This window comes from Syngnathoides biaculeatus, chromosome 9, assembly GCF_019802595.1.
Source record: "Syngnathoides biaculeatus isolate LvHL_M chromosome 9, ASM1980259v1, whole genome shotgun sequence".
NCBI lineage: Eukaryota > Metazoa > Chordata > Actinopteri > Syngnathiformes > Syngnathidae > Syngnathoides > Syngnathoides biaculeatus.
This window is the reverse complement of record NC_084648.1, coordinates 9,219,719-9,246,785: the sequence shown is the minus strand read 5'-3', so window position 1 is coordinate 9,246,785 and position 27,067 is coordinate 9,219,719. Positions and strand designations below refer to the sequence as shown.

Sequence of the window (27,067 nt, the reverse complement as noted above, 5' to 3'; positions counted from 1 at the left end):
AATGGTTGGTCTTGACATGGTTTTGATTTGGTGCCGGCTCCGTAATGTCTTGGTGTTGACTTGGTCTTAGTTCCTTAAAGCTTTTTTGTTGGGTTGGACTTTACTCCTCAAAGTCTTGGTCCCGATTCCTTAGAGGGGAACTCCACTCATTGAAAATAACAATGTATCAGATAGGTCATGTCATTGGTATTGTAACTTTAAAATAAAGATTTTCATCAATATCATTTCAGGTTGTTTATATCGGCAATTTGGAATGTTGCCGTCGCTGACATTTTGAGTAATCTACCGCAAACAAGTTTTAATGTTTATGTCGCAAAATGCAAATATTTACACTACCGAGCAAGTTAGAACGGCATATGATAGTCGTGCTTGTGCTAGCACTAAGCTGAACTTGCAGCTCGGAGGCCACTACAGAGAGGCAAGCGCACGATACCCTACCTCTACCCCCCACCCCTGAAATTTTCTCAACGGATTTGCGTTTATCTCGAGAATGGTCATTTTGGTCTGAAAAAGTCGGAAATTCGCCGATCGGCGGAAAATTCTCATCGCTGCTTGGTCTCAGCTATTCATACTCTTGGACTTGATTTGGTCTCAGTTCCCTAAAATTTCAGTCTGGGTTTCTTAGACTTGAAAATGATTTGATCTTGACTTGGTCTTGGCTCTTTGATGTCTTGGTCTTGACTTGGTGTTGGTTTGTCAAAGTTTAGTCTTGACTTGGTACCAACTCCTCAAAGTCTTGGTCTTGAATTGGGCTCAGCTCCTAAAGGTTTTGTTCCCAACTTGGTCTCAGCTCCTCAAAGTCCTGGTCTCAGTTCCTCAAGGTATTTGTCTTGTCTTGGGTCCTTAAAGTCATTGGTTTGGACTTGGTCTTAGCTCCTTAAACTCTTGGTCTCAAGTCTTCATATTCCTGGTCTTGGTTCCTGAAAGTCTTAGCCTTGACTTGGTTTCAACTCCTCAAACTTTTGGTCTTAACATTGTCTATGCTCCTTAACATCTTGATTTGGACTTTGTCTGATGTTTTCTTGACTTTTGCCCAGCACCTTAAAGTCTTGGTCTTGATTGTGTCTCGTGTTCTCAAAGTTTTGGTCTCTGTGGTCTCAATAACTCAAAATCTTGGTCTTGGTTCCTGGAAGTGTTGTCTCTGATTTTTTGTGGTTTTCCCCTGCAGGATGTACTGTACTGTAGATTAGTGGCTAACTGTATGTGACAGAAGCCAAGACAGAAATTGCTAAGCTTGCAGGGGACAGCAAAGCTGTAAATACTGTCATAAAATCTCAATCACTCGTGTTGCATTGGCAGTAAATCTGTGACTAGCTGTACACTGATTTGAAAATAAATCCTCTTAAATGGATTCTTACCATCAGTACATTTTTAGATGTGAATGCAAGAATTGAAATAAAAGTAGAGGAGGTGCCTCCACAATAATGCATAATTTTTGTGACATTTTTATATAGCTCCATCACAAAACCAAATATTTGCAGGTGGTTCTCCTCATTCAAATCCCGGTTATCCCCAAATCCCTCAATTATGTTGTTTACAGTGTTACTTTTTAATGACTGATTTCAGGATTCCACAACAGTTTGAAATATAATTAAGGCTTTATTTGGGGAAAATGCCACCTTGGTACGGATACAAAATTATTTGTATTTTTTTAAGATTTTAACAAATACAAAGTTGTGAGCTCAAGTGTCACATTATTAAACCGCCCACATTGGGCATGTCATTGAAATAGAAACATAAAACATAAGGTAAAAAATGTATAATAAAATGAGTAGTTTTAATTTTATTATTCATAATTCAATTATAATTAACCAATTACTTTATTTATTAATAAAACAAGCACTCATTTATACACTACCATCTATCATTTAATTAACTACTGATTTAAATGTTAAATGAATATGCAAAATAATTTATTGAAATTTCATTCCTTTTTAAATTGTATTGAAAATGTAATTACCAATCATCACTCAATCTAATAAAACAATGTTAATGCAAAATTTGTTATTTACAATTAATTATTCAATTATTTTAATGGGACGTATAAAAACATACATAACAGAAAAAGTACATTTTCATAAACAATTTGGAGGGAAAATGGCTACATTCATGCAAAAAATATGAAAATATGTCAAGGCTCTGGCTAAATGCTCAGCGTTCCAGATGAAAAAAAAAAAAAAAAATGGAGCGGTTCCATGTGGCCTGTGGCCCATGCTTTGATGTAACTCAGCAGAAAATGGGGAGCAACGACTCAAAAACAGACTAACGCATTCCGGAAAAGAGTTGAGGGCGATAAGACGTCAAGACTGTTCAAGCCCTAAACCTTGGCCTCTGGCAACAGCTGTGAGAGATCCAATAACTCCTGGCAAGCCTTTGACATGTCATGTCATTCCCCCCCGCCTCCACCACCCTTCTCTGTAGCGATCGTCTGGCTCTGCTGCAGGTCAGGGCCATCCTGCAGCAGCTGGGGCTGGACAGCACCTGTGACGACAGTATCATTGTGAAGGAGGTGTGCGGCACTGTTTCCCGCCGCGCTGCCCAGATTTGCGGGGCCGGCATGGCGGCAGTGGTGGACAAGATCCGCGAGAACCGGACACAGGACCATCTAGACGTGACTGTGGGCGTGGACGGAACCCTCTACAAGCTGCACCCACAGTAAGGCTACTTAATAGCTGCAAGTTGAGTTGACCCATTTTATCCCAAACGTTTTACATCCCTGGGCCACTATTGCCTTCCCTTCCACAGACACACAATTTACACAATCTTCTCCTCCCCCGTAAATTGTTGTGCGATTTAAGGATACCCGTTGATACTGCTCTCATCTAAAATGGGATATGTATTTTTCATAATCAGAAAAGTCAATATGCGTCCATGAAGTCAAATAATTTCCCCAGCGTTTGTTCAGTTTACAGATTCACAGTCCTTGATTTATTAACTATTCACCCATCCACTTATCCTCACACGCGTGGTGGAACCTATTATAAATGACTCTGGGCGAGAGGCAGGGTACACCCAGAACTGGTTGCCAACCAATCGCAGGGGACGATTGATTAACAAACTTCATTAAAAAGTATCTAGTGTTTAGCGAAACTTCAAAATTAACAGTCTTGAGCTCAGAACTGATACAGTTCTTCTTGCTTTTTTTTTTTTTTTTTTTTTTTTAAACCCGGCTTCCTTCGCATTCTCGTGCACACTGGGCAAATGCTATCTAAAAAAAAAAATGTGAATTTTCAAGCATCAGAGTGATGGAACCTAACCCAGCTAACTTCAGGCAAGAGGCGGGCTACACCCTGAACTGGGGCTTGAGCTGCCTCCGCACGCAGTTTCATCTCCCTCTCCCTCCTTGCAGCTTCTCACGGATCTTCCAGCAAACGGTGAAGGAGCTCTCCCCAAAATGCGACGTCAATTTCCTGTTGTCAGAGGATGGCAGCGGGAAGGGGGCTGCCCTCATCACGGCGGTGGGCTGCCGTCAGAGGGAGCAAGAAGCTCAGCAGCACTGAGGCCCTCCTTGAAAGTACGGAAGAAAAAAAAAAAAAAAAAAAAACAAATACCCGCTGCTCCATTGCTACCAGTCACCCCGCCCACCCCCCCAACAGCCGTGACCCCGACTCTGGAGCCCAACCGCTCACCACCCGACCACCGCCAGGGCAGAGCGCAACAAGCATCCCGAGCTCTGCATATTTATTTTTCTGCACCAGCAGCTTTCTTGTGTTTGAACACTCTCTTTGGTAGCTTGTCGTCGTCCAAACTCCGTAGGTGTGTAATATTTGTGTATTGCTAATTTTATTTTTATATGGAGGCAAATATATGACTTTATATAGCTGATGCCACTTTTGGATCTGGTAGGATTTTACACCATAGAGACAAGAAAATGCCTGCACTTTTTATATACAGCATATGTATACAAACACACAGACGGGCCTGACAGGCCAAGGCGTTCCCAATGTACATTTCGAAATGCTGGCCAACAAGGGCTTGCGGCCGAGTCACGGCTGCTCCATTCCTCCCCATAACATCATGTGCTAAGCTACTGACCAGAGATTGGGGACTCAAGTCATTCTGACTTGGACTCGAGTCACTGTTTTCATTACTTTGTGACTTGAGAAAAACAAAAAGACTTGAGACTCGACTTGGACTTGGGAGTTAAAGACTCGGGACTTGCCTTGGCATGAGACATGCTGTGTTGGGAATTCTCTACTCCCTAGTCATTATAAAATGATTTTTGTGTAGTGGAAATATATCTTGCACTAAAAATTCCACAAAAAAAAAAAATAGTGAGTAGGGTGTAGTGAATGCATGAATGATTACTCCCTAAACACGACATAGGGATTTTTTTTTTTTAATATAGTTCATTGTCAAATAAAAAAGTGTTGTAGAACATTATTCTTGCAGCATCAATTACCTCATTGCTGTTGCATAAATACGACAAATAATATCACTTACTGTAATAAATATAGAACCATGACACGGTTTTAAGATGAGACTATTCTACAAAGAAATACAAACGAAGCACTTTATGTCAAGCCGTACCTTTATGAAAGACATTTTGGTGCCACAACTTTGTCTCGTATTGGCACAATCGCGAGATATACTGCTTTATCTAGTGACCGTCAGTTGTTCTTGTGTTTGAGCCATGAACATTTCCAAAGACGTCCATTTGTATGCCTTTCTGTGGCTCTTCCAGTCTCCGTTTCGACCTGGTGATGATGACACTATGACTAAGCTCAGTGGCCAAAGACACTTCATACTCTTGATCTGCTGCTGATCATTTATTAGGTGTTTGTCTCAGGATGTCTCAATGTCAACAGCACGATGAAGAGGACTCTTTAAAGACCAATTCTACGGAAACCGTGAAATTAATTTGTTCATTCGTACATCAAGCATGTTAATTTTGCCATCCAGCTCCTTGTTTCAAAACAGCAAGTTATGCAAAAACGACAAACAGTGAAGAGCTGGACATGACCATACGAACGTTTTGAGGTCAGTTTACATTCACCTGTAAAGGTGATGTGGCATTTTAGGTTCATTTAGAAATTTCCCCCAAAACCAAATACTGTACTGGTATGCCGAACTTTTCAGTCACTTGTTCCCTGGTACTGGACTTGAGATAACCTGCGACTCGACTGTGACTTGAAGGTTAAGACTTGAGACCTGCACATGTGTGACTTAAGCCCAACTCTGCTCCTGACCACGGGTTTGATCCGTGTTGGTCACGTCCAAGTAGCAAGCGGCAAATGTTAGCCTTAGATTAGAACATGTTTGTGAACTAACTATGCTTTGTCGTCGTGATGAATCCCGCATTAACTCTGACCGGGAGAGGTGGAGTACTACTAAGCTGCAAGCGCTTTATTGTGTATTTTGTGTCAAGAGTGTGTACGTGACGTGTGTGTCGGACATGTACGCTTTCAATGTCTAAAGCTGTGTGGAGACTGCATGCCTTACACACAGACAAAATGGGGAAATACGAGATATTTTGTCTCATTCGGAAGACAAACACAGTGACAACTCTGTTCATGATTAAATTCTATTTTGTTGTGGAACAAAGTCTGTTGTCTTTTTCTTGAACAATTACGTCCGCATACCAAGGTTCATTCTCATCCATCCATGCTCAATACCGCTTACTCCGTTTACGGTAAACAAATGCACCACTACGCCATCAGTGACTGCCGAGATCCTCAAGAATCCATACTTACAAAACACTCTTCACATATTTCTTGTCTTGCTCAAATTCGCTTGATTTAATGTTTCAGTTTCACGCAAGTGAGCTACTGCAGAACACGCCTCATAAACTGCTGGAATTATAACGTGTCTGCCGTTCCTTAACGTGACAACTGGGGGCGGAGATGGGGCATTGCGGCTAGGTGAGCGCCTTCTGCTCGCTGAAGCGGAGCTTGTGTGTGAAAAAAGTGAGTGCTTACAAAGGCCAAAACAAATCCATTAAATATGATGTGAATATAACAGCCCAAGCAATTAATTAGCCAATAATAGCCCTTTTCAAATGGGCATGTCAGACACTTTTTTGGGTTGATTTTTGCTGGTTCTTAAAATGTAAATATGCTACATTAGACCTTCAAATATGGTGGAAATAAGGTGCCTACATTAACTATAAAAAGCCTGCATTACAGGTGTACATTAACAACAGTATGATAAAAATACGCTTGTGTAGGCATGCTATATATATATATATATATATATATATATATATATATGCCATACGATGCAAAGGATTAAAGGAATATGATGCAGATGCACTGGACATTAAATATGATGTGAATATGCTACGTTAGAAGTGAAGATGAAGAATTCGCAGGGGATAATCCCAAAATCCACAAATACTGTAACTGTCCCCCTCTACAATTGATACTCTGAAGCTTGGAGAAGTCGCTCACAATAAACCAAACGCGACATAAATGCCCAACCAGAGCTGGACTCTGAGATCCTGATGTCATTCTGGCTGGAGAGCAAGTGGTAACTTTTTTCTCTCTCTCTCTCTCTCTCTCTTTTTTAAACACCCAAAATTATTGAATTGGCACTGACTTCCGGAAACAGATTCCTTGTGTGTTGTTACACTAAAGCTGATTCTAATACTGCCAATGGCCTTTCCGATTGCGCTCTTAAGCTCCGCGCTCTTAGCCATGTCCCACAAGCTTACAAAATGGCTATTGAGCACAAAATGTTTGAAGTCGATCGCGTATTCCAGATAATATTTGGGTGTGTCTTTTGCTAAATGCGTCAGAGTTCTACAGAAAGATCTCAACTATTTCACGCAAGGATATATGCGCCGAATTAAGATTTTGGGCAGAGCAGGACGCAATGTCAGAGTTACAGCGAAATGTTGGCGATCGATGTGAAAAAAGTTCGACACCTCACAAACTTCATATTGAAATCCAACAGGATAAAATCGTGGAATCGTACTGCGCATGTAAAGCAGGGTGAGTACTTTTTACTTGGAAAGATTACGAGTAATATCATTGTCTTTAGAAGTGAGTCGGTGTATTCATTTCACTTGGCTCGTAATGGAACCCAGTGCTCTGTCTTAAAAGTCTGATGTGATACGAAAAGCTAAATAGACATTTCTCTGGCATGACATCGCACATTTACGTATCACTAACCCAACTCTTCGGCATAAAACATGACACACTTCGTTCAGCAGGTCAGTGATACACTAACAAGGTCAAAGTTGTTCTCCTGCAATGTATAAAGGACTGATAATCATTAATTAAAACTCATAGAAGTTACTTCTCCCTCACTTACCTTTGAATATACAGCCGTGTGTTTGTTGATATTGTCCACATTTAGTCACACGTGCTGTCTTCCGCAAGCCTTAATCCATCGTAGCCACTTCGTCATCTGTGTTTTAGGCTTTGGAAAATTAATCGACCGGGCCCCTTGTAACCTAGCAGGATATCTTTCATCAGAATTGCACTTTCCCCAGGTGCATCTGAGGACCATTTTCTTCATAACATTAACTTTTCCAAGTGCACGCTACTGACAACCAGCATTGCTTGTGCGACAATACGCGAGAGGGGCGTGTCAAGCCAGATTGGCTATTATTGTACGAGTGATTGACAGGTCGGAAAGATCCATAAAAGTTAACGCCCCAACCCCCCCTCCAAAAAAAAATCAATTAAAAAAAAGTTCTAATTTGTTCCAAGATTTTTTATTTTTACAAGTAATCCATAACTAAATCAGATGGTGGTAAACCGCGACTAAGCATTGGTCCATTGCAAATACATTACAGTACTCACTCAAGTTATTCAAGATGTTCTCTCTGTCATTCCCAAGTGTTGCATTCAGGTAGTTTTGAACCACCTGTTACAGGAAGCAAAAACATATACGGTATATGTATGTATTCTCTACTTTTCGTTGTTTTTAACAGTTCAAATTCAGCAGTAACACGATTTATTTCAACGTTAAAGTACCGAAACAATAGTCTTTGTCTTGATGTTACCCCGCAAGACTGCGTGGGCGTTTGCAGGTGATCCTAATCACTACACGAACTCGAAGGTTGTCAGCCGCAATCCGACTTCCAGACATCTTGTGAGCATGCGCGTGTTTCTTTGAGCACTCCGTGTGCTTTTCATTTTCTTTTTTTCGTGTCTCTGCTGCGGTTGAAACATCACGTCCCTGTTGTGTGTGTGTGGGCGTGCATGTGTTTGTTTCCAGCCCTCACCACCACCACCAGGCAGGCAGCAGCTAGGGTAGATCTGCTGCTGCATCCACCCCGCTGGAGCAAAAAAGAAAAAGGAAAAAAAAAAAACAAAAAAGTGTCCATAAGTGTCAGCGCACGTATCAGGTATGCAATCGATATTTAACATCGTGCGTGCATGCTTACCGCGTTTATGCTTTGCGGTGACGTTGCTAAAAGCTTGCAAAAAAAAAAAAAAAAAAAATCTGCTTGTTAGCTCGACAGGCTAACGTACCACGGAGCTAGGTTAGGCAACGCGGGAAGAGGGTCGAGCGTGCCCGGGTAGCTGTTTTAATTATGAACTTTGTCGGGCACTCGCGTACATTTAACACGACTTGGTTGTTTAGTAGACTGGAATTCGGCCTTGTCACGCGCCGATTTCCATGAGGCTAACGTCAACAGCTAACGGCGAGCTAGCCTCGCCGACGTCACTGGGGTTTAGAACTAACCTGCTCGATGACGTCACTCCGGTCAAATAGCAGCCACCTTCTCAAGTGGGACGTTGACCCAAACTCAGTTTAGTTTGGCCGTCCCGGTATATTCGTGGCTAATAAGCGATAAAGATCAAAGTGGAACAACGGTGTGAATAAAAAGTCTTCGCCTATTTCAAACTGCTTAAATTATTCATTCACTAGATATTTTTCTCTCTTTTTTTTTTGTTCTGCGTGTGAGTCTATATAATAAATGGAAATGAGACGAAAGTTTTGTTAACTTTCCACTTATCAATTTCTTGTCATGAGATTAAATTCAAAATTATATATGGGGAACAACACAATGTGTTATTGTCTTGTGGGGTTAATGGTTTAGTTTTCTTTTTTTTTTGTTTTCTACCAATGACAAGGGGAAAAATAGAAATCTTACCTTAGTGAATTTTATGGCCATATTGTCAATCCTTTGGATGGCGGCTGTGATGTTTATATTTCCCAGGAATTCACCAATCCCCGGCAAACTTTGACTTTACTATTCACAAAATTCACGGATTCATTTTTTTTTTCCCTGAGCCTGCACTTGGCTGGGAACCAAATTAGCTGGGATAGGCTCCAGCACGATCGTCACCCTTGTGAGGATAAGCAGCTCAGAAAATGGATGGATGTTTTCTCTTTGGAACCTATCTCCAGCTATCCATGAAAAATACTCTTTCAATTCACATGTTATGTACTTTTTCTGAACCACCCTTAATAGGCTACATTCACATCGCAGCGCATGGTGCCTAACTTGGATTTATGTCCTACATCTGGTTTTATTTAAAAAAAGAAAGAGAGAAAAAAAACGGGGACTTCTGTGAAGAGAATGCATCAGTAAAGGGACATTCTTGTACACAAAACAGCATGTCGCATACAAACAAGACGCATTTGTGGCATTTTGAACAATTTTTTGCTTGTACTAATTGCTCCTCCTATATATTTTTCAATTTTAAAGCATTAAATGGCTTGATGCTAACGTACTTCGGATCCTCCAAAGAATATTTATTATTATTTAATGTTGATTAAGAATAAATTCACTGCCACCATTTACTAGTCGAAACTCAATACACAGTACAAGGCAAAACATTATTAGCGACATGTCAGATCTTGAAAAATCACAAGACAGGTTAGGTTACTCCAATGTCGAGGACCCAGTATATTGACAATTGTAAACATTCAGTGCGTCAAGAACTCTGAGGTTTTTCACTTTTCATAGTGATTGGGATCGAGTCCTGGTGTGGGTAATTACTGTACTCGCCAATATCCCGTGATACAAAAAAAATAAAACTAAAAAATTTTTTTTCTTCTCCCCCACCCCAACGGAAACAGTGAAAAGCTTCACTCCTGACCACCCCGCTCCAGAGGGCAAGAGCAGCTCGCCTCAATCTGTGTCATCCGGCCCCATGACTCCTTGAGTTGGGACCCAGCCCCAGTGTGGCCCATGCGCTGTACCCGTTTCCCTCCCTGTCCTCCTCCTCCCTCAAGCTGACGCAGAATCCCAGACACCTCCCTCCCCTCCCCCTACCCCAGCCCCACCCGGTCCCCAGCGACTCGCCCCCGCCTGCCATGGCGCCCGGCACAGAGACAGTCCACTATATCCACCTGCACAACTCCAGCCAGTCGGTCCTGGAGGCCCTGCGTACCCAACGGCGGGAGGGCCTCTTTTGCGATGTAACGGTACGCATCCACGACGCGTCGTTGCGCGCCCATGCCTGCGTCCTGGCGGCCGGCAGCCCCTTCTTCCAGGACAAGCTGCTCCTGGGCCACTCTGAGATCTCAGTGCCACCCCTGGTTCCGGCCGAAACGGTCAAGCAGCTGGTGGACTTCATGTACAGCGGCTCGCTGGTGGTGCTCCAGTCACAGGCGCTCTGCATCCTTACCGCCGCCAGCATACTGCAGATCAAGACGGTCATTGACGAGTGCACGCAGATTATCTCGCAGAGGAAGGCGGCGAGTGCGGCGGCGGCCGCAGCTGCCGCGGCGGCGGTCGGCGGGGGGATGCTGGGCAGCGTCCTCCCCAAGCAGGAGGAGCGCGGCGGCGGCGGGGGGAAAGGGAGGGAGAGCGGTGGCAGCTGTTCAGGCAGCGTCAGCGGAGGATACCCCAACTTCCCTAACTTCATGGTGGAGTGCAGCGCCAGCAACATGGGTGGTGAGAGCGGGCCCAGCTCCAGGGTTTCTGCGCAAGTATGGAAAGTACGAAAAATGTATGGAATTTGATTTTTTTTAAAATGTCCAGCTCTAGGAAAAGTATGGAAATGTGAAACAATTGCGTAAAAGAGGAAAATATTGGTTAAAAAAATACAAGGCCATTTTTCTTAGTTTATACAGTTTAGTTTGGTGATTCCTCACATAGCACGAGAGAATCATTTGTTTAAATCATACGTTACTGGAAATATAACTTTTTTTCTTTATGGAGAAGTCTGGTGGTTAAGGTCTGGAGTAAGCATGGCATTTTAAAGATGCCCCAAAGAGGGCCACCCCCTTCCCCCCTACATGTAAATTTAACACACTATAAAGAAGTGTTTTCTAAAAGATTGCCAAATTTCAAGGAATTAAAGAAAAATAATGTACGATAAAGGCTCTGTAATCATAAAAAATAAGCCCCACGCTTGAGGTGGAGGACTGTGTGGCCGTGTCCTCTGGAGACAGATACCTTCACCCTTCAGTTGAATATGTTCAACCACACACTGTGGTCTAGTGTCTGTAGCCAGCGACTGTCAGAAGAACGTGTACCTCTTTTCTGTCTATGTTATCCGGGGAGACCAACACACAACCGCTCAGAGTGAGTTGCTGACGCCTGACTCCACAGCTCATTTTCTCTCAGACTAACAAATATATTAAATACTGTAGTTATTTTCCCTCAAGTGTCTCTGTTGTGTGGATCTTCACAGTGCATGTATTAAGACTGAAGTATTGGACGGTGCCAACGCCGATCTGCTGCCGGTCCACGGTCCCACTAGTGAATAATACGTACTTTCCTAGCTGCTACTAGTACGCCACTTCGCCGAGGAGCCGTCTAACTAGATGTCTGCACATTGCGTGGGCCGTGCATGGGTCACCTCAACAGAGACAGTAACCCAAATAACAAAACACTTCACAGAAGTTGCATTTTTATGGACATTGTGGGCATGGCCTGAAGGCGAGAAATAGGCAAAAGTAATATTACCAAGTAACTCACAAAGTTTCTTTCGGCTTGTCCCGTTAGGGGTTGCCATAGCGTGACATCTCAGATGAACGTTCATATTTGTTTGGCACAGTTTTTACACCGGATGCCCTTCCTGACGAAACACCTCTCGGGATGTGGAGGTCCCCCGTGGGATACGAACTCACGACCCCTTACCAAACCAATGCTCTAACCACCGTGCTCGTGCTCCGTATTAATAAAGTGGAGAAGGGCCTCGTGCCAGTGAGTACACCCCATTCCACTTTTGCCATGTGGCTAATTCTCACCCCACCCAAAGAGTCTGGCCAGCTGAGATGGTGAAAAACAGTTTTACACTGTATCTAAAAAAATTCAGTACAATTTTTCTCACCCTTAGAACGTTTTTAGCACTTGCCTTCAAACATAATTCAAAACAAAACACGAAAATCACTGGTTTAACTTTTAACGTTTCAAAATGTGTAGGAACCCTGCGGCCCTATGGAGCAAGCCAACAGCCTGATGGCGCTGGGGGATATGGGCCCGACGTCCTTATGCGGAGGCGGTGACGGTCTGGGCGGTGGCCTCATGAAGCAGAGCCCCAGCTGCACGCAAGACGTCCGCTACAAGCTGCGCGACCTACTGGCGCAGGCGGCAGACAACGGGGGCACTGCCCAAGCTGGCAGTCTGTCGGCGAGCTGCAGCTCCGGCGTGGGCAGCGTAGACAGCGTCGGCAGGGATAGTCTCCGCGGCAACGCCACCGACCTCTCAGACGACTTGGTGAGCATGGAGCACTTCAGCGAGGAGGAGGACTTGGACGGCAGGGAGCGCGGTAGAGATGGAGACCGAGACAGGGGGGCAAGCCATAGCCGCAAGCAGAGGCAGCCGCTGAGGCTCCAGGTGGGTGTGGCTCAGTGGTGGAAAGTAACCAACTCCAACTCGAGTGGTACTTGTGATACTTATGAGTTTAATTTGTTCTGCGACCAAACCCTAGACTCAAAAGACTTGTATCGGCGATCAAGTTTCCCCATTTTAAATTAAGGAAAATGTCCGTCGTGTGCCATCCCATCCCCCTCAAAAATTACAATGATGATGTTAAGAAGAAAAATAGCACTATACAAAAACTTACAGTAATACCATAGTTGAATGGGACGTGAAAAATTTTTTCTTTGGATTTCATGCTTTAATTCAGTGGATGTCATGCCATCATTCTGTGCACTTTGGCCAGCAGAGGCCAATATATGATTGATGAATGAATTTTGTAAAAACCACCACTATCTAGTGTTTAGAAGTTCCGTCGAATAAAAATATGTAGCACTGATGAGATGCTTATTTTCCTGACGTCATGATCAACATCCATTCACAACATTGGAAAAGCTGGGGGAACATGTTGTATCACTGGCATTGGGCCAAAACTTTCTTTAATCTTTACCGTATAGCATTGGTCACACCCCACCTCCTTCTGTTGATTTTACAAATTATTGACCAATCTAAAGTGTTAAACCGCTTGCTCTCTTTGAAGATGGGTTAATGGCACAACATCCTCCTCCCCCCTTTGGTTTCCTGAAAAGTGATGGTTTTGGAGATGTGAGGATTCCACCTGACGGCTTTATTTTTCTTCTTTTCATTATGAGAGCAGAGCAAGTTAAAAAGTGGGAAATTGTTTCCAATGACATTTTTATTATTATTATGCCAAGTTACCAAAACAAAATGACGACAATAATTCAGTTTTAGTTTTGACCTTCAGTGGGTATTAGATTCAAATCAAGATTTCTACTTTACCAGAGTCCTATTTATTTTTATTTTTCTCACATACAGCTATCTGTACTTAAGTACAAAGTGTGAGTACTGTTGCTGCCTCTGGTGTGGGTGTAGTGATGGTGGGGAGGTTTATGGGAAAGGGTTGCCATGGTTACAGCTTTCAGGCATGCAGAGCTGCATCGCTTTTCTTTGCTTTTGCCACTCGCACTGCATTGGCGCACATGACTGACATGTTGGTGCACAATGCGCCACTCTCACTGAAAGCTATGAACAGCTCCATGCTTACCGTAGGTCATTAAAAGATGCCGTTTCTTCTCTTTCGACGTCATTAATGTGTTCTGTTCCAGGTGTTGGGAGGAGGAGGCGAGGGCGTGGTGGTGAAAGATGAGGGCGCGCAGGATCCCGACGGGACGGCCTTCGACCTGGAGGATGGCAGGCGGGACGGAGAGCAGGGCGGACCCCAGGGAGCCATGCCGGCCTTCGGACAGGTGAGCTGAAAATGGGAGAGAAATAAGTACGTTTGAAATGGTGCGTCAAATGTCACTGGCGGTGAGTTAGCAGGCGTCATTTCGAATGCCAGACATGTTACAGTGGATTCTTGCAACAGACGCTTAAGAAGAGCGCAGCTAGCGCGAACAATGTGTTCAGTATAGAAGAGTTAGAATTGACAATGACTCAAACCATGCTACAGCTTGCACCCCCCCCCAAATCTGAATAAATAAACTTCCTTCGTATGACCAGTGGCTCCCATGCCCTGGTATGGAATGAAAATTCATTTCAATCTCAAGATTTTAGCTGTTTCCCTTTGTTTTTAATCCATTTAACATTTTTATTATTTGATCATTGAGCAGTATTTTTCATATACGTCATCTGTTGTAGGGCTGCACAATTATTCAAATTTTAATTGTGGTTGTGTTTTTTGACTGTCACAATTAAATGAGCTTGATTGTCAATGATTTTATTTATTTTCAATATATTTAAAATAGGGTGCACGGTCTACTTCACAGTTCTGACTGAGGTCTGGGGTTCAAACCCTGGTATATATCTTTGGACTATAGGTTTTATGTTTTGTATTTTATTTTATTTTTTTGCAATGGGAATACAAAAGAAAAAAAATAAAGCAGTAATTCTCCAGCATGAACATACAAATACATAGTTTACATCTAAATTTGCAATGATGTCCGATATTAACGTTATGATAACTGAGTAAAAATATGGTTTCACACTATTATGGTATTTACCAACCCATTTCCAATGAAGTTGGGACATTGTGTTAAACAAATAAAAACAGAATACAACTGTTTCCAAATCATGTTCAACCTATACGTTTGGGAACTGAGAACAGTAATTGTTGAACCTCTGTAGGCAGAATTCTTTCCCATATTTGATGTACAGCATCAACCGTTCAACAGTCTGGGGTCTCTGTTGTTGGACTTTATGCTTCTTAATGTGCCACATATTTTCAGTGGGAGACAGGTCTGGACTGGAGGCAGGCCAGTGTAGTACCTGCACTCTTTTACTCAGACATGATTTTTCCGTTTATAGGTGGAATTCCGTCTTTTTAAATTCTATTGAATGAAAAAAAAATAATCTGCAATATTCTGACCGTAACCCGTGCCAGAATCCACATTCGTTCATATTGTAGTCCGACTTTTGCAAGCGAGGTGGAAGATTAGATACACATCTGTTGATTGGTCGAATGTGTTCCTCCTGAGCAATGAAAACGCTTGTTGTATACGAGGGAGATCATGGGGCCATTTTCAAGTGAACATGATGGCAGTGCTCGAGAGGAAAGACACCTCTCGCGTGAAATAAATTGATAGATATGTCAAAAATAAGTTCCGATGGAACTGGATGGAATGAGAAATCATCGATACAGTTGGAAAGAAGGAAGTTGGCACTCTGTTAAGCGACTTCATTTGCAAAATCGATTGACCACCACAATAACGAGGTGAGAGTTCAAAAGCAATTGTCAAATTCATGCATTTCAATCATCTACTAAAAAAATAAATTAAAACGTTTTTGAATGGATAAGATATACACGCTATGACAGCATGCTTCCATGCATGATGCAAATCTGAATTCAATTTAGTATTTAGTTGAATTTGTATTTTAATTTGTCATTTGTCTAAGTAATGAACGATAATATTGTGTACATTTTGAAAACAGAATAGCATTTATTTCTAGATGTACTAGATATATTTCATTCGTAATACAATTTATAAATCTTGCATGTTAAAATTGTTGATCATCCTTTGTTCATGCTTGCAGCCCCCAGACCCCCGGCTATTTTTCAGTCTTTTTTTAATTCAGTCAAATCACATGTCTGTTTACTATGAAGCCACACTGTTGTAACAAGTGCAGAATGTGGTTTGGTAATTTCTTGCTGAAATAAGCATCGGCATGCATGAAAAAGACGTTGCTAGTACGGCAGGATATGTTTATCCAAAGCATGCATGTACCTTAAGCATTAATGTTTCTTCACAGATATGTAAGTTGCCCATGCCATTGGCACTAAGGCAGCCCCATCGCATCACAGATGCGAGCTTTTCACTTTGCATCCATAAAAGTCTGGCTGGCTCTTTTCCTCTTGGCGCCCATATTGCATGACGTCCACAATTTCCAAAAACAAATTGAAATGAGGGCTCGTCGGACCACACAACAGTTTTTCACTTTGCATCAGTCCATCTTTGATGAACTCGAGCGCCCAGAAAAGCTGGCGGCATTTCTGGGTGTTGTTGAGCCACATCGTTCCGTCAGATCATTAATCTGGCAGGATGGGTGGAATTTTCCCCTCCAAAACATCCAGTTAGATGGCTCCTTCTGATACGTGTGGGGCACAAAAATGACCGGCTGAGCAACCCCGCTAAGCCCTTTGGGCACAACACGTTAGAGAATCCATTACATGCTGTGTGCCTCTTACATGCATGTGTAGCGTTGTCCACACGAGAAGAAGTTTTGATCAAAGACTGCAGCAAACGCCGTCATTCGTGGCGGTGTTAAGCATACGAAACCCCCACCCTTGTCAGGCGTGAACCAAGAATACCTTAAAATCTCAAACATCCGCCGGGAGGCAAAGACCAAACACACAACACCTTGACACTTTGAAGGGAAAAACCTGTGTGACCAGGACGCTGTTGCCCTCCAGACAAACACTCCTTGATCTCCAGCTTCACACACTGTTTACGTGCGGCGCTGGGGTGGGCAAAGTTTGGCCCAAGAGCCACATATGGTACACATCTGGACTAATGTAATATTTGTAGGATTAGCAACTGCTTTTTGTATTTTGCTCATACATTTTATTTTAAATGACCCAAGTTGCCCATATGTCCATTTTAAAAAAAAAAAAAAAAAAAAAAAAGACAGTAGACGTCCATGATGCAATCTACTGACATCAAGCACAACGTCCATCGAATTAAAGCAAATGTTGCAAAAATTATTGGTTTACTTACATTAATACTGTGTTTTAAACTGTACAATACTATAGATTGCTATTTCTCTTTTTTAATAACGTTTTGTTTTATTTCTTTATCCAACCCTTATAGAGGCAGGGCACTTGAGAACAGATTCTTATTTGTTGTGCCAACGTGGACGCAGACACCAGAGTAAAATGCTTTTTCAGGGGAGCTGTATGGAAGTAAATATGTGCCACCAGATTTGAATTTGAAATGTCACTGAAAACGAGATTTGAATTTGAAATGTAAAGTGATCACATTTTCAATAGTTGTATTATAGTGTATTTTTTCAATGTTGACAATTCGCTGTGCCAGAATTTTAGACGGTGAATTGTAGCAACTATTGAAAATGCAATCACTTTACATTTCAAATTCAAATCCTGGTGGCACATATTTACTTCCATAGAACTGGAATAGATCGATGGCATTCTCACTCATTTCAACAGAAGTGGATTTGCAATATGACTGACAGAGATTTTTTTTTTTTTTTTTTTCTAAATACATCATCCGTTTGAAGATAATTTCTGGAAACACACAAAGACCACTATGCAGTCTTAAATCGTGGAGATACAGCATTTTTGTTTTTTTCTTTTAATGAATCCATTTTCCTGATTTTCACGGGTTAAACAACACCCAGTGACTCACACGGATGACAAGCATGACTTTACCCTCCCCACCCCTTTAAGAACTTGAGTGCCTCCGGGTGCAACAATATTTAATTATCTGGCTCAATTGAGAGTTACTTGGTTATTATCACTAGTAACATTCCTGTTAGCTGGCAAGGTAAGGCACTGCAGGCTTTAGGCAAATATATTTTTGCGGGTCTAACATGTAGCAATGTGTCAGCATAAGAAAGATGCTGGACAAGTGAGGCGTGGTTTCTCATTTAGCACACACTGAGAGAAAATGGCTTTATTACTGATTTGAAGTCTCCTATTATATGTGCTGATGTATTTATTGAGTTTTTAATCATTCACATTTGGCAGGCTTATTAATACTGTGTCAAGTTAGGAAGACATTTTTACTTTACAAGGATTTTAAGTCATGAGCTTATTCACGGAACGAATTAAACTTCTGAGTCAAGGTGCTACTGTATATAGGTGGTATGTCTCGTTGCTTGATATATTGTGTTCATTTTGAAGATGTTGTGTGTGACTGTTCAAAGTGGAAGGGAAAAAAACCTGCAGGGATCTGCCACAGCTGACAAGTTAATTGATGTCAGGACTGAAAGCGGCCTCAGATGCTAAAAAGCGCACAGAAAGGCAACCGGAGTTGTGGCCCGACCAGTTCGACGGCGGTGTTCTTTCTGACGTGTGCAAGTGGCTTTTTGTGGCATTTATAATAGGTGTTTTGAGAAAAAAAAAAAAAGTATTACTGAGGGATGTGCAGCCAAAAGCTGGGCGAAACAAACGTGTAAGACCGCGACTCAGGTGAAGGCTGCGCTAATGGAGGTGAGCACGCAAGGTTTTTAACTCTCCTTCGCTTCCCATCAAGAATAGATAATGCTTCAATTCTATTGCATGTCTGTTGTCTTCCAGGACTTCTACGATGAGCAGGGTGTCTTCACTGAGAGTTTCTGGCCGCAGAGCGAACCTCATCAGCCCATGGCGTTTAATCCCAGAGGACGGGTCAGCAAACCTCTGACTCCACCCCCAACCTCACAGTCCATTAATAACCAGGTAATGGGTTTTATTTAGTCCAGCGTTGGTCCTCTGGACTACTGATATTTTGCTTTTGGAAGACATTTTCCAATGGGAAATACAGTGGTGTTTTGAGATACTGTATTTTTTTTCAAGAGTCCCACACAGCTGGTGGTAGGGATGTAAATTTCACTATTAATCATATCATTAGGCAGTAATGGGAGCGGAAGTCACTGGGAGTGCGAACAATGGTAACAAAGTTTCCTTCCACTCTCGTTGACTTTCAAGTTACATCTCAAAATCAACAATCCAGCTGTTCCGTGTCCGCAATTGCATGTACGGGTCATTTTTACGCTTGCTCCTAAATACAACACTTAGTACAGATCTTCTCCATCAGCAAAGAAGAGTGGTGATGGCATGATGAAAATCAGCAGGAAAGGAGTAATTACTCAATGGAGAATAGCTGCAGCAAGAGAAAACCTGACAAAGAAAATCATGGCCCTCACGTAGACAAAAATAAATAAAAATAAAAATGTTGCCCCCCCCACCATAATTTCAATTTCCCATCCATGGTCTACTTCATATAACGCACCATATAATACGCACGTCTTAAAATGTTTTAAATGTTTCTAACTGTATAGACGATGTTGTAAATTACATTTTACTTTTTAATTGTTTACATGTTTATAAAAATAGGTGAACTAAATCAATGAACGGTGGAGATGACTGTATCTGGCTGGGATGTGAGGCTCTAAACAAAATTCAAATGACGTGGTGCGCATTCTGTTTTTCTGCTTCTTTATTTTATTTATTTTTATTATTGCCTCTTTGGCCGTATAGTACAGAGAGGGGTTGTTTTTTGTGTCTTAATGCTCCTTAATAATGCTGATGTGAATTTTTTTTTATTCACATTTAATAATAAAAATAAAACTAATCATAATTCAAATAAATGATAAAAATCTTTTAACATTAGAATAAAATGTATGTAAAAGAAAAAGAAATAAATCGCAATATTTTCATTAAAAAATAAAAAAAAAACCTCATTTGGCTTTCCAGTTTAGCATGTCTAATCAAATTATTTAATTGAACATTTAATATTGATTAAAATGTAACTTTAATACAGTAGTTTTAATAAAAAAAAATAATTCCTAAAATAAATCCCTCAGTTTAGCACACAAATGTGTATCTACAGTAAAACTCGTGGTATGCTCTGCGTACAGCTTCTTTTCCAGTACCCAGTGAGCCAGTCGCAGCCGCCACCATTCTACATAGGAGGGATGGACACCATGGCAGGGGCGGAACCCAGCCAACAGGCCCCGCCACCTGTCCCCATGACACCGGCGCCACCCCCTCCCACCAACACGGCCGCTCCTTGCTCTTCGGGCCCCTCACCTTCCTCCCAAGGATCCGAGACCTCCTTCGACTGCACTCACTGTGGCAAATCTTTACGTTCCAGGAAGAATTACAGCAAGCACATGTTTATCCACTCCGGTAAGCATTTGACCGTCTGCTCACAGAAACAGCATTTATCTAATCAGCACTCTGGAAGCATAACCACACCGCCAAAAGTGTGAACACAACCTTAAGCCCCGAATCCCCAGCCTTAACCCTTAAGGCCTCTTTATACTCACACGTGTGGCGACGACGATGACATCACTGGGGGGTTCCCGTTCATAGTTTGCCTTTATACTCCAGCGCAACCCACGCACGTAATTTTGAAAATGTGCCCCAGTTCTTCTCCAAATCAGAGGTGTTGCTACAGCTGGTATTGGCTAGGACGACACAGCGTAGTGTTTCCTCACCACATTTTGGTCATTTCCGGTAGCCGTTTTTACAAAGCAACAATAATCGTGACCATGGAAGAGGGTCTGCTTGAACAAATGGACCTAACTGACCAGATGATGCGTTTGGTTACCCTGCAAAATGATTAAGAAGGCGGCGGCATAGGTGCTATGTGGAACTGGGAGGAACGATGAGTACGCCATCACAGGATGTGATTAAAACGGGTTCCGCGGCTCTCCCCGTGCAATAAAATTTTTTTTTTACGTGTGCGAGGCAAGCTGCACAGAGATGCTTTTCGGGGTAATGCGTAGGTCATGTGGATCCAATACGGGCGTTGTCGAACGTGCCACCACTGGAGTATAAAGTGACCTTGAGTCCTCAACCCTTGCCTTAAGCCTTGAACCTTACTTCCGAAACTACAAATATTATCACAATCTTAATCACAAACTTTAGCCCAAATCCCAGCCTGTGCTGGTTAGCTAATTGTGGTCAGTGCTCTTATAGCATGTTCTAACATGTGTCCATCATGATTGTGTGCTTGACATAGCACAATGTTTCTGCTGAGGTCCAACCAGGACCGAGTTGAGTAAAATTAACAATGCTCCACCCACATACCTGCCCACAGGTCAAAAACCTCACCAGTGCTCCATCTGCTGGCGCTCTTTCTCCCTGCGTGACTACCTCCTCAAGCACATGGTGGTGCATACGGGCGTGCGGGCCTTCCAGTGCTCCATGTGCGGCAAGCGCTTTACGCAGAAGAGCTCGCTCAACGTGCACATGCGCACGCACCGCGCCGAGCGCACCTTCCAGTGCAACGTGTGCCACCGGGCTTTCACTCACCGCACCTTGCTGGAGCGCCACGCTCTGCAGCACGCACCCCAGGTCCCGCCGGGGCGCAGCGCCGACATGACCTCGCCCACCAAGCACAGCCCTCCCGCCATGGGGGGGCCCTCAGGTATGGCCGGGGCGGCTGGCATGGTGGGCGGAATGGCCAACCTGCCGGGCCACGGCGCCACGTCCAACTAGAGTCGGCGGTGAGGGCGTGGGTGCCAGGCCGTTCAGCCCGTACTCACGCCAGTCGCCAGCAGAGGTGGGGGGCGCAAGTCACATGACATGACATGACTGGTCAAACTTAAATTGCTAGTTTTAGGACTTTAGACTCTTTTGGCTAAAACCCTTTATTTGTGAGACCCAACATGACTGACTTGAACTGTTTCCCAATCTACCTGTTCTAGATTACAAGTAAAATCGCAAGGCAAACTGCTACATAAAAAGGTTACTGGATTTTTTTTCCCCTCAATTATTTTTTAAACTTATTTTGTTGCTTTGTGAAACCCCCTGCAGTGGTGCCAAAGCCCCATCTAATATAAAAGTAGTGTTTTGGGGGCATCTTGTGGTGTCTTGATGCCAGAGAATTATCTTGAAGTGAGGAGAGGAGCTTCAGTTAAACTTGCGAAAGCATTGGCAGATATAAAAGTTGAGGTTTGGTGCCATCTTCCAACATCTAAAGACAATTGTTTACCATTTGGGGTTGTCGGTTGCTTGTGAATTTTCACTATTCAGGGTGGGGCTTTGTCTCTTACGGTACACAGGTTATATACTTTCTATGATTTAGTGGAAGAGGATTTAATTGTTCTTCCGTTATAGGTTAATGGTATAGATAACGGAAAAAGATACATTGTAGTAAATATATACTGACTTGAAACTTTACCACAGTACACCACTGTGGTGCAACAGACTGGTTAGGAATTATTGTACTATATGACAAGACAAGTCTGTATACATTTTAAAATCTGCATTTTCAGTTATTTTTTTGTGTAGCGTGAGCAAACCTGGCAACCCACCCGTGCGATACGAGTCTGAGTGCAGGGGCCACATTATAAAGCAAGTACATTGATACCTCAACTTACGTTTTTAATTTGTTCCATATAGTGGGATTCAAGGATTTTTGGGGGTTATAAAATGGGACGAAGAGAATTTGAGGGAGACAGCAACTGAGAGATCTTATTTCATCCGTTAGCATAAAAACCTTTGACGTTCACGGTTTTAACGTGACGGTTAAGCTCACCAGTAGCCTGTCAAAAATGAAATGAGATTTATGTCAGTTCAGTGTTTAATGAAGAACATAAAGTCATAGACAATAAAGATACTGGTTTGGTTCAATTAAAAAAAAAAAAAATCATGTAAATGTGTTAGTATACCTAACTAGCACTATTATAGACACTGAGTCCAAGTTTGCTTGACTCTACTGACTTATACGTAATGACTCAAATTTAGTGGGGACTCTACTTGACCTCATGGTAACTTGTAACTTGAGACTCACAATATGACTTGCATATTTCTGACTTCCTTCCACCTCTGCCTAACAGGCCGGAACCTCCCCACAGGGCTCCCGCAGAGGCTCTTTTGGAACCCAACGCACAACTCATCAGAACCGTATTTCCTCACATTCACTCTACTGAGCCCTCGCGGTCAACAACCTCACAGTATTAACCTGCACTTGAACATTTCCGCAAAGAGCCTCTGTGGGAACACAACGTTTGGAGGTTTGGGTACATGTAGTTGGCTACGGGGAGGTGGGGGGCCATGGCAAAACTTGAGAGGAGCTTATTGGAGGACTTTAGAAAAGGTTTTATTCACAATCGATTCATTTGATGTCAAAGGTTGGCAGTCAGTCAAACACCTCCCAGGTCCCCCCCCCCTCCCCCCCCACCCACCCCACCCGCTGGAATGACCCGGAACCAAAAGTGACGAGCACACCCCCCAAAAAAAGTCTTAAGAAGCAATAACTAAAAAGATGCCATTTTGGTTTGAAGCAGCCATTAAGGCTCAATTTTGGCATTTTTCCATGACTCCTTGAGAAAACTATTGAAAATGTAAGTTATATACTTTATAACACATTTGAAACTTGTTCAATTCTGAATAATTTAAGTTTCCGGTATTGCTTGTGGGTTGATCATGGCAATATTTTTTTTTCTCATCGGGCCCGGAAACTAGTTTACGATAGCATCATGAAATTTTGGATACATGCCTACCATATGTAGACCCTCAAAAAAAAAGCCAAGACACTTTAATTGAAACGATTGTGCTTTTTAAATTTTCCTCATCTTTTTTTTTTCGGGATATTCTTAAGCAGGGCGGAGGCCGAGGGGCCATGAGGATCCTTATTAGCTGTAAAATCCTCCAGTTTTTCCAAATATTCAGGACTCAGAAATCGCTCAGAGACTTAAATGAGTTGACTGTGAAGGAAAACCGGGGTGGCGACGGAAAGTAGGTGGGTGGCATCGGCAGGCGTCGTGAAATGAAATTCAACCTCATCCATCAAGACACGTTGGTCACAGTTTCCACAGGCGTTCACCGGCTGCACCCGCGATCAAATACCTCGAAACAGGACGCACTGCAAATAGGAAATGTTTAGGAAACATTTCAAGCTTCTATTACACACACACACACGCACGCGCACACACAAACTCACACAGCTACAATTACCTCGGCGGTCCAAAGACAGGCTTTTTGTGTCATATTTGAAGCTACAACAGTGAAAGCTTAAAAGGCGGAACCGTTTACATTTGAAAAGTTTGACTTCAGTGTGAAAAAAAACAAAACAAAAAAAAAAAAAACAGTGGTAGCAGCGCTCACTTTGTTCTTTGTTGCTCCTGTGATGCAGAACGTTTAAAAAAAATGCTTTTAACACGAAAGAGCCATTGAGAGGAAGGGAAAGTCGGTGGGGGAAACTTTGACAAATCAATTATTTCTATCAGGATTTTATATATGTATTATAAAATTTAAAAAAATGAATGTTTGGTTGTGTTTCGGGGCTTTGAGGCGGTTGATGCACTTCTCGTGGCACAAAGGAAAATATTTTTTTTTGTTTTAGTCAAACTAAAAATGAATCATGAAATTGTACAATCACCCCTCAAAGAGTTTTTGACCAAGTCAAAAAAAAAATGGTGGTAATGTGAAGTTATCACATTAATATTTATTGCAATTTGATCTCTATGCACACCTAAGTTTGCACATCCTGTTTCTTAGAGCTAGATGTTGTTGTTCCCCCACAAATATTTGGCCTGTTTTTGTCCCCGCCCAACCCCACCCCCCCACGCCTTTTGGTTTACTCACCAGACTTGAATAAAAGTTATTTTCATACACAAAAAGCTTGTGGAGACCTCACGCTAAAGATTTGACATGAAATGTCCCCGTGGTTAAATGTGGCAAAGACAAGTGCACACATGCTGTCACATTATAAGCTAAATGTCCACTTTGAACGCCAAACCTCTGGTGCTTTTTTTTTTTTTCCTTTTCTTTTTTGGGGTTGTTGTTGTTATCGTTGTTGTTGTTTGTGTTCTCTTTCTGGACATATTTACCTCATTTTGCCAGCTGCCAACAACATGAAGGCAGTGCTCTCCTCAGTCAATTTAACAGTGTTTTGATTTTTGTTTTTTTGGGGTGGGTGGACTTGATTTCTTCTCAGTGGCAGAAGTGGTTGTGGTGCATTCAAGGACCCGTGTACAGTACTGTAACATGTCAGCCTTTTGTGACGTACTGTGTGATGCCTTTTCTGTTCTTCTACTTCTAGGATGTTTTCTACAGGAAATCCTCTCCGACAAGCAGTGGCGGTTTTATAAACTTGTCATCCTTTAAAAAAAAAAAGGAAAAAAAAATGAAAAGTAAGCCAATCTTTTCTGTATGACAAAGGCTAAGAGGCATGATTTTAACCTTTTTCTGAGAACTTGTAGGTGTTGTAGTCGATGACTTTAATTGAATTTGAAAACTGATTGAGTGATTTCAAAGATTTTTTTTCTCCAATTAAACGTCTTCTATGACTGAAGGCCATCTGTTCTCCCTTGTCGTTATTATGCATGTTTGTATGATTTGTTGCTGAGCTAATTTGAACTATGTTCATAACCAAAAGAGCAGCACTGCCTTTTTTTTTTTTTTTTTTTTACTTTAAAACCAAAAAAAAAGGAATCTATCTCATGGAAACAAACTGTTTTCTTTACATTTACTCTATCCATCCATTTTATTGTGCCACTTATCCTCACGAGGGTGACGGGCAGTGCTGGAGCCTATCCAAGCTGTAAACGGGCAGGAGCCGGGGTACACCCTGAATTGGTTGCCAGCCAATCTCAGGGCACACCGAGACAAACAGCCGCACTCACAATCACACCTACTGTAGGGGCAGTTTAGAGTGTCCAATTAATGTTGCGTGTTTTTGGGATGCGGGAGGAAACCGGAGTGCCCGGATAAAACCCACAAAGGCACGGGGAGAACATGCAAACTCCACACAGGTGGGTCCGGGATCGAATGCGAGACCTTAGAACTGTGAGGCCAACGCTTTCTGGCTGATCCACCGTGCTGCCATTTTCACTTCACATGCTCTGTTTTTGACAACAACACACATCTGTGTTGCGTTTACTTTAAGCTAAGGGTATTCCACTGTTCCTGGATTGGAAAAGAACTATCTATGTGTTGGTAGACTTCATACAACAAAGATGTGAAGCTCTTTTAAGAAAGGGTGCTTACACAACTAAGTAAAAATTAAATGACTGAGGGGAAAAGCAAAATGAAGCATTTTCAATTTCTGGAAACCATTTCACATCTGAGCCACATGGAGTCGAAGTCTGTCAGAGGAATTGTGAAATGTAGGAAAAATTGTGTTGTCCAAAAGTCCTGGACTGGCATAGGAGTTCGCTGGTGTTGGTGCACTCCGTGGAACACATATGTGAAGGACTTGGCAGAAATAGTGATTTTACAAAAATAAATAAAATAGACATTGCTCAATATGTAATCTCTGTTTCTGAGCAATACTTCAGATCTGTGCTATAAGGAGTCATCAATAAGCTATCACGGGAATTGTAGTACAGTCGTGTAAGTCCAGTGATTTCCAACCTTTACAGACCCAAGGCACATATTTTACAATTGAACACCAACAAAAGTAAATGTCACAAAAAATGGATACATTAATGTCTGTATGTACTCCCTGCCATCTAATTGAAGAGGTTCTGTTGTGAGGATAAGCAACTAAGAAAATGGACGGATGCAGTGAAAATGATTTTGCTTGCCTGTTAATTACTCAACTAGTATTAGTTATAGAAGCAATATTTCTGATAAGTGCTTCACATCTGTGCTGCATGGACTCCACAAACCTCAACTGCTCTGTCAGCCCAGAACCACCACACTACATTTCAGCATAGATGTAAAGCACGTATCAGAAATGATGCTTGTAAAATGAAAAATGTTGAATGTTTTTGCTTTTCTCTCAATCACTGAATATGTATTTACTGTAGTTGTATGAGCAGTAATTCTTAAACGTGTTTCACACTGAATCCACCCACTTCTGGCTTTTGTGCACACCATGCATCAAAATGCCACACTTGCTTGATAACTTGGCTTTAATTCCATGCAAAACAAATGTGAAGCGCTTTATCAGAAACAATGCTTGAAAAGTTATTTTTGCTTTCCTATGAATCTGAATATTTCTGTATGTACACACTGTTGGATAAGCGCTCATATCTGTGTTGCATGGAATCCACCATTTATACTCTCTTTGAAAATTTGTAAGAAAAAAAACAAGGAACCTCGTTGAAGTCCATGGAGCAGCACACTGTTTGATTTTTTTTTTTCTTCTTGGCAGTCCA

The 27,067-nt window shown here is 42.2% G+C and overlaps 2 protein-coding genes and 1 long non-coding RNA gene across 8 annotated transcripts in view; 2 read left to right on the top strand and 1 right to left on the bottom strand.

Annotated features, from left to right (window-relative positions):
• Nucleotides 1–5,548, top strand: part of LOC133506548 (hexokinase-1-like) — a 32,521-nt gene extending 26,973 nt beyond the window's left edge. For 3 of the 4 annotated variants that reach the window (XM_061830804.1, XM_061830803.1, XM_061830806.1), the window contains 2 exons: nt 2,422–2,655; nt 3,350–5,548. In XM_061830804.1, coding sequence (XP_061686788.1) covers nt 2,422–2,655; nt 3,350–3,500 — 385 coding nt within the window. In that variant the 3' untranslated portion in view covers nt 3,501–5,548. Of the gene's footprint in view, nt 1–2,421; nt 2,656–3,349 lie in introns of those variants that run through there. The other variant, XM_061830805.1, reaches the window with a different exon arrangement.
• Nucleotides 983–8,055, bottom strand: LOC133506550 (uncharacterized). Of its 2 annotated transcripts, XR_009796525.1 has the most exons (4): nt 7,923–8,055; nt 7,749–7,812; nt 7,255–7,396; nt 983–2,481 (listed from the first exon to the last, which is right to left on the bottom strand). It is a non-coding gene; the product is annotated as an uncharacterized LOC133506550 (long non-coding RNA). The 2 variants fall into 2 exon arrangements; XR_009796524.1 differs by lacking the exon at nt 7,923–8,055 and having other exon boundaries at nt 7,749–7,886.
• Nucleotides 7,960–25,257, top strand: zbtb45 (zinc finger and BTB domain containing 45). 2 transcript variants are annotated; one of them, XM_061830807.1, is made up of 8 exons: nt 7,960–8,040; nt 8,167–8,296; nt 9,982–10,845; nt 12,278–12,691; nt 13,900–14,040; nt 18,546–18,686; nt 19,868–20,138; nt 21,055–25,257. In XM_061830807.1, exons 3-8 carry the CDS (start codon nt 10,219–10,221, stop codon nt 21,453–21,455), a joined length of 1,995 nt encoding a protein of 664 aa, XP_061686791.1. In that variant the 5' UTR covers nt 7,960–8,040; nt 8,167–8,296; nt 9,982–10,218; the 3' UTR covers nt 21,456–25,257. The 2 variants fall into 2 exon arrangements, 1 of the variants encoding a protein (XP_061686791.1); XR_009796523.1 differs by lacking the exon at nt 7,960–8,040 and having other exon boundaries at nt 8,047–8,296; nt 21,055–21,519; nt 25,006–25,257.
• Nucleotides 25,258–27,067: the final 1,810 nt, after the last annotated feature.

What these genes read in the sequence shown, in the direction of transcription:
- zbtb45 (XM_061830807.1), top strand. Translation starts at nt 10,219, where the DNA reads ATGGCGCCCGGCACAGAGACAGTCCACTATATCCACCTGCACAACTCC. An exon ending in CACAGTCCATTAATAACCAG is followed by an intron (nt 18,687 to 19,867) that starts GTAATGGGTTTT and finishes CTCTGCGTACAG; the next exon opens with CTTCTTTTCCAGTACCCAGT. An exon ending in GCACATGTTTATCCACTCCG is followed by an intron (nt 20,139 to 21,054) that starts GTAAGCATTTGA and finishes ACCTGCCCACAG; the next exon opens with GTCAAAAACCTCACCAGTGC.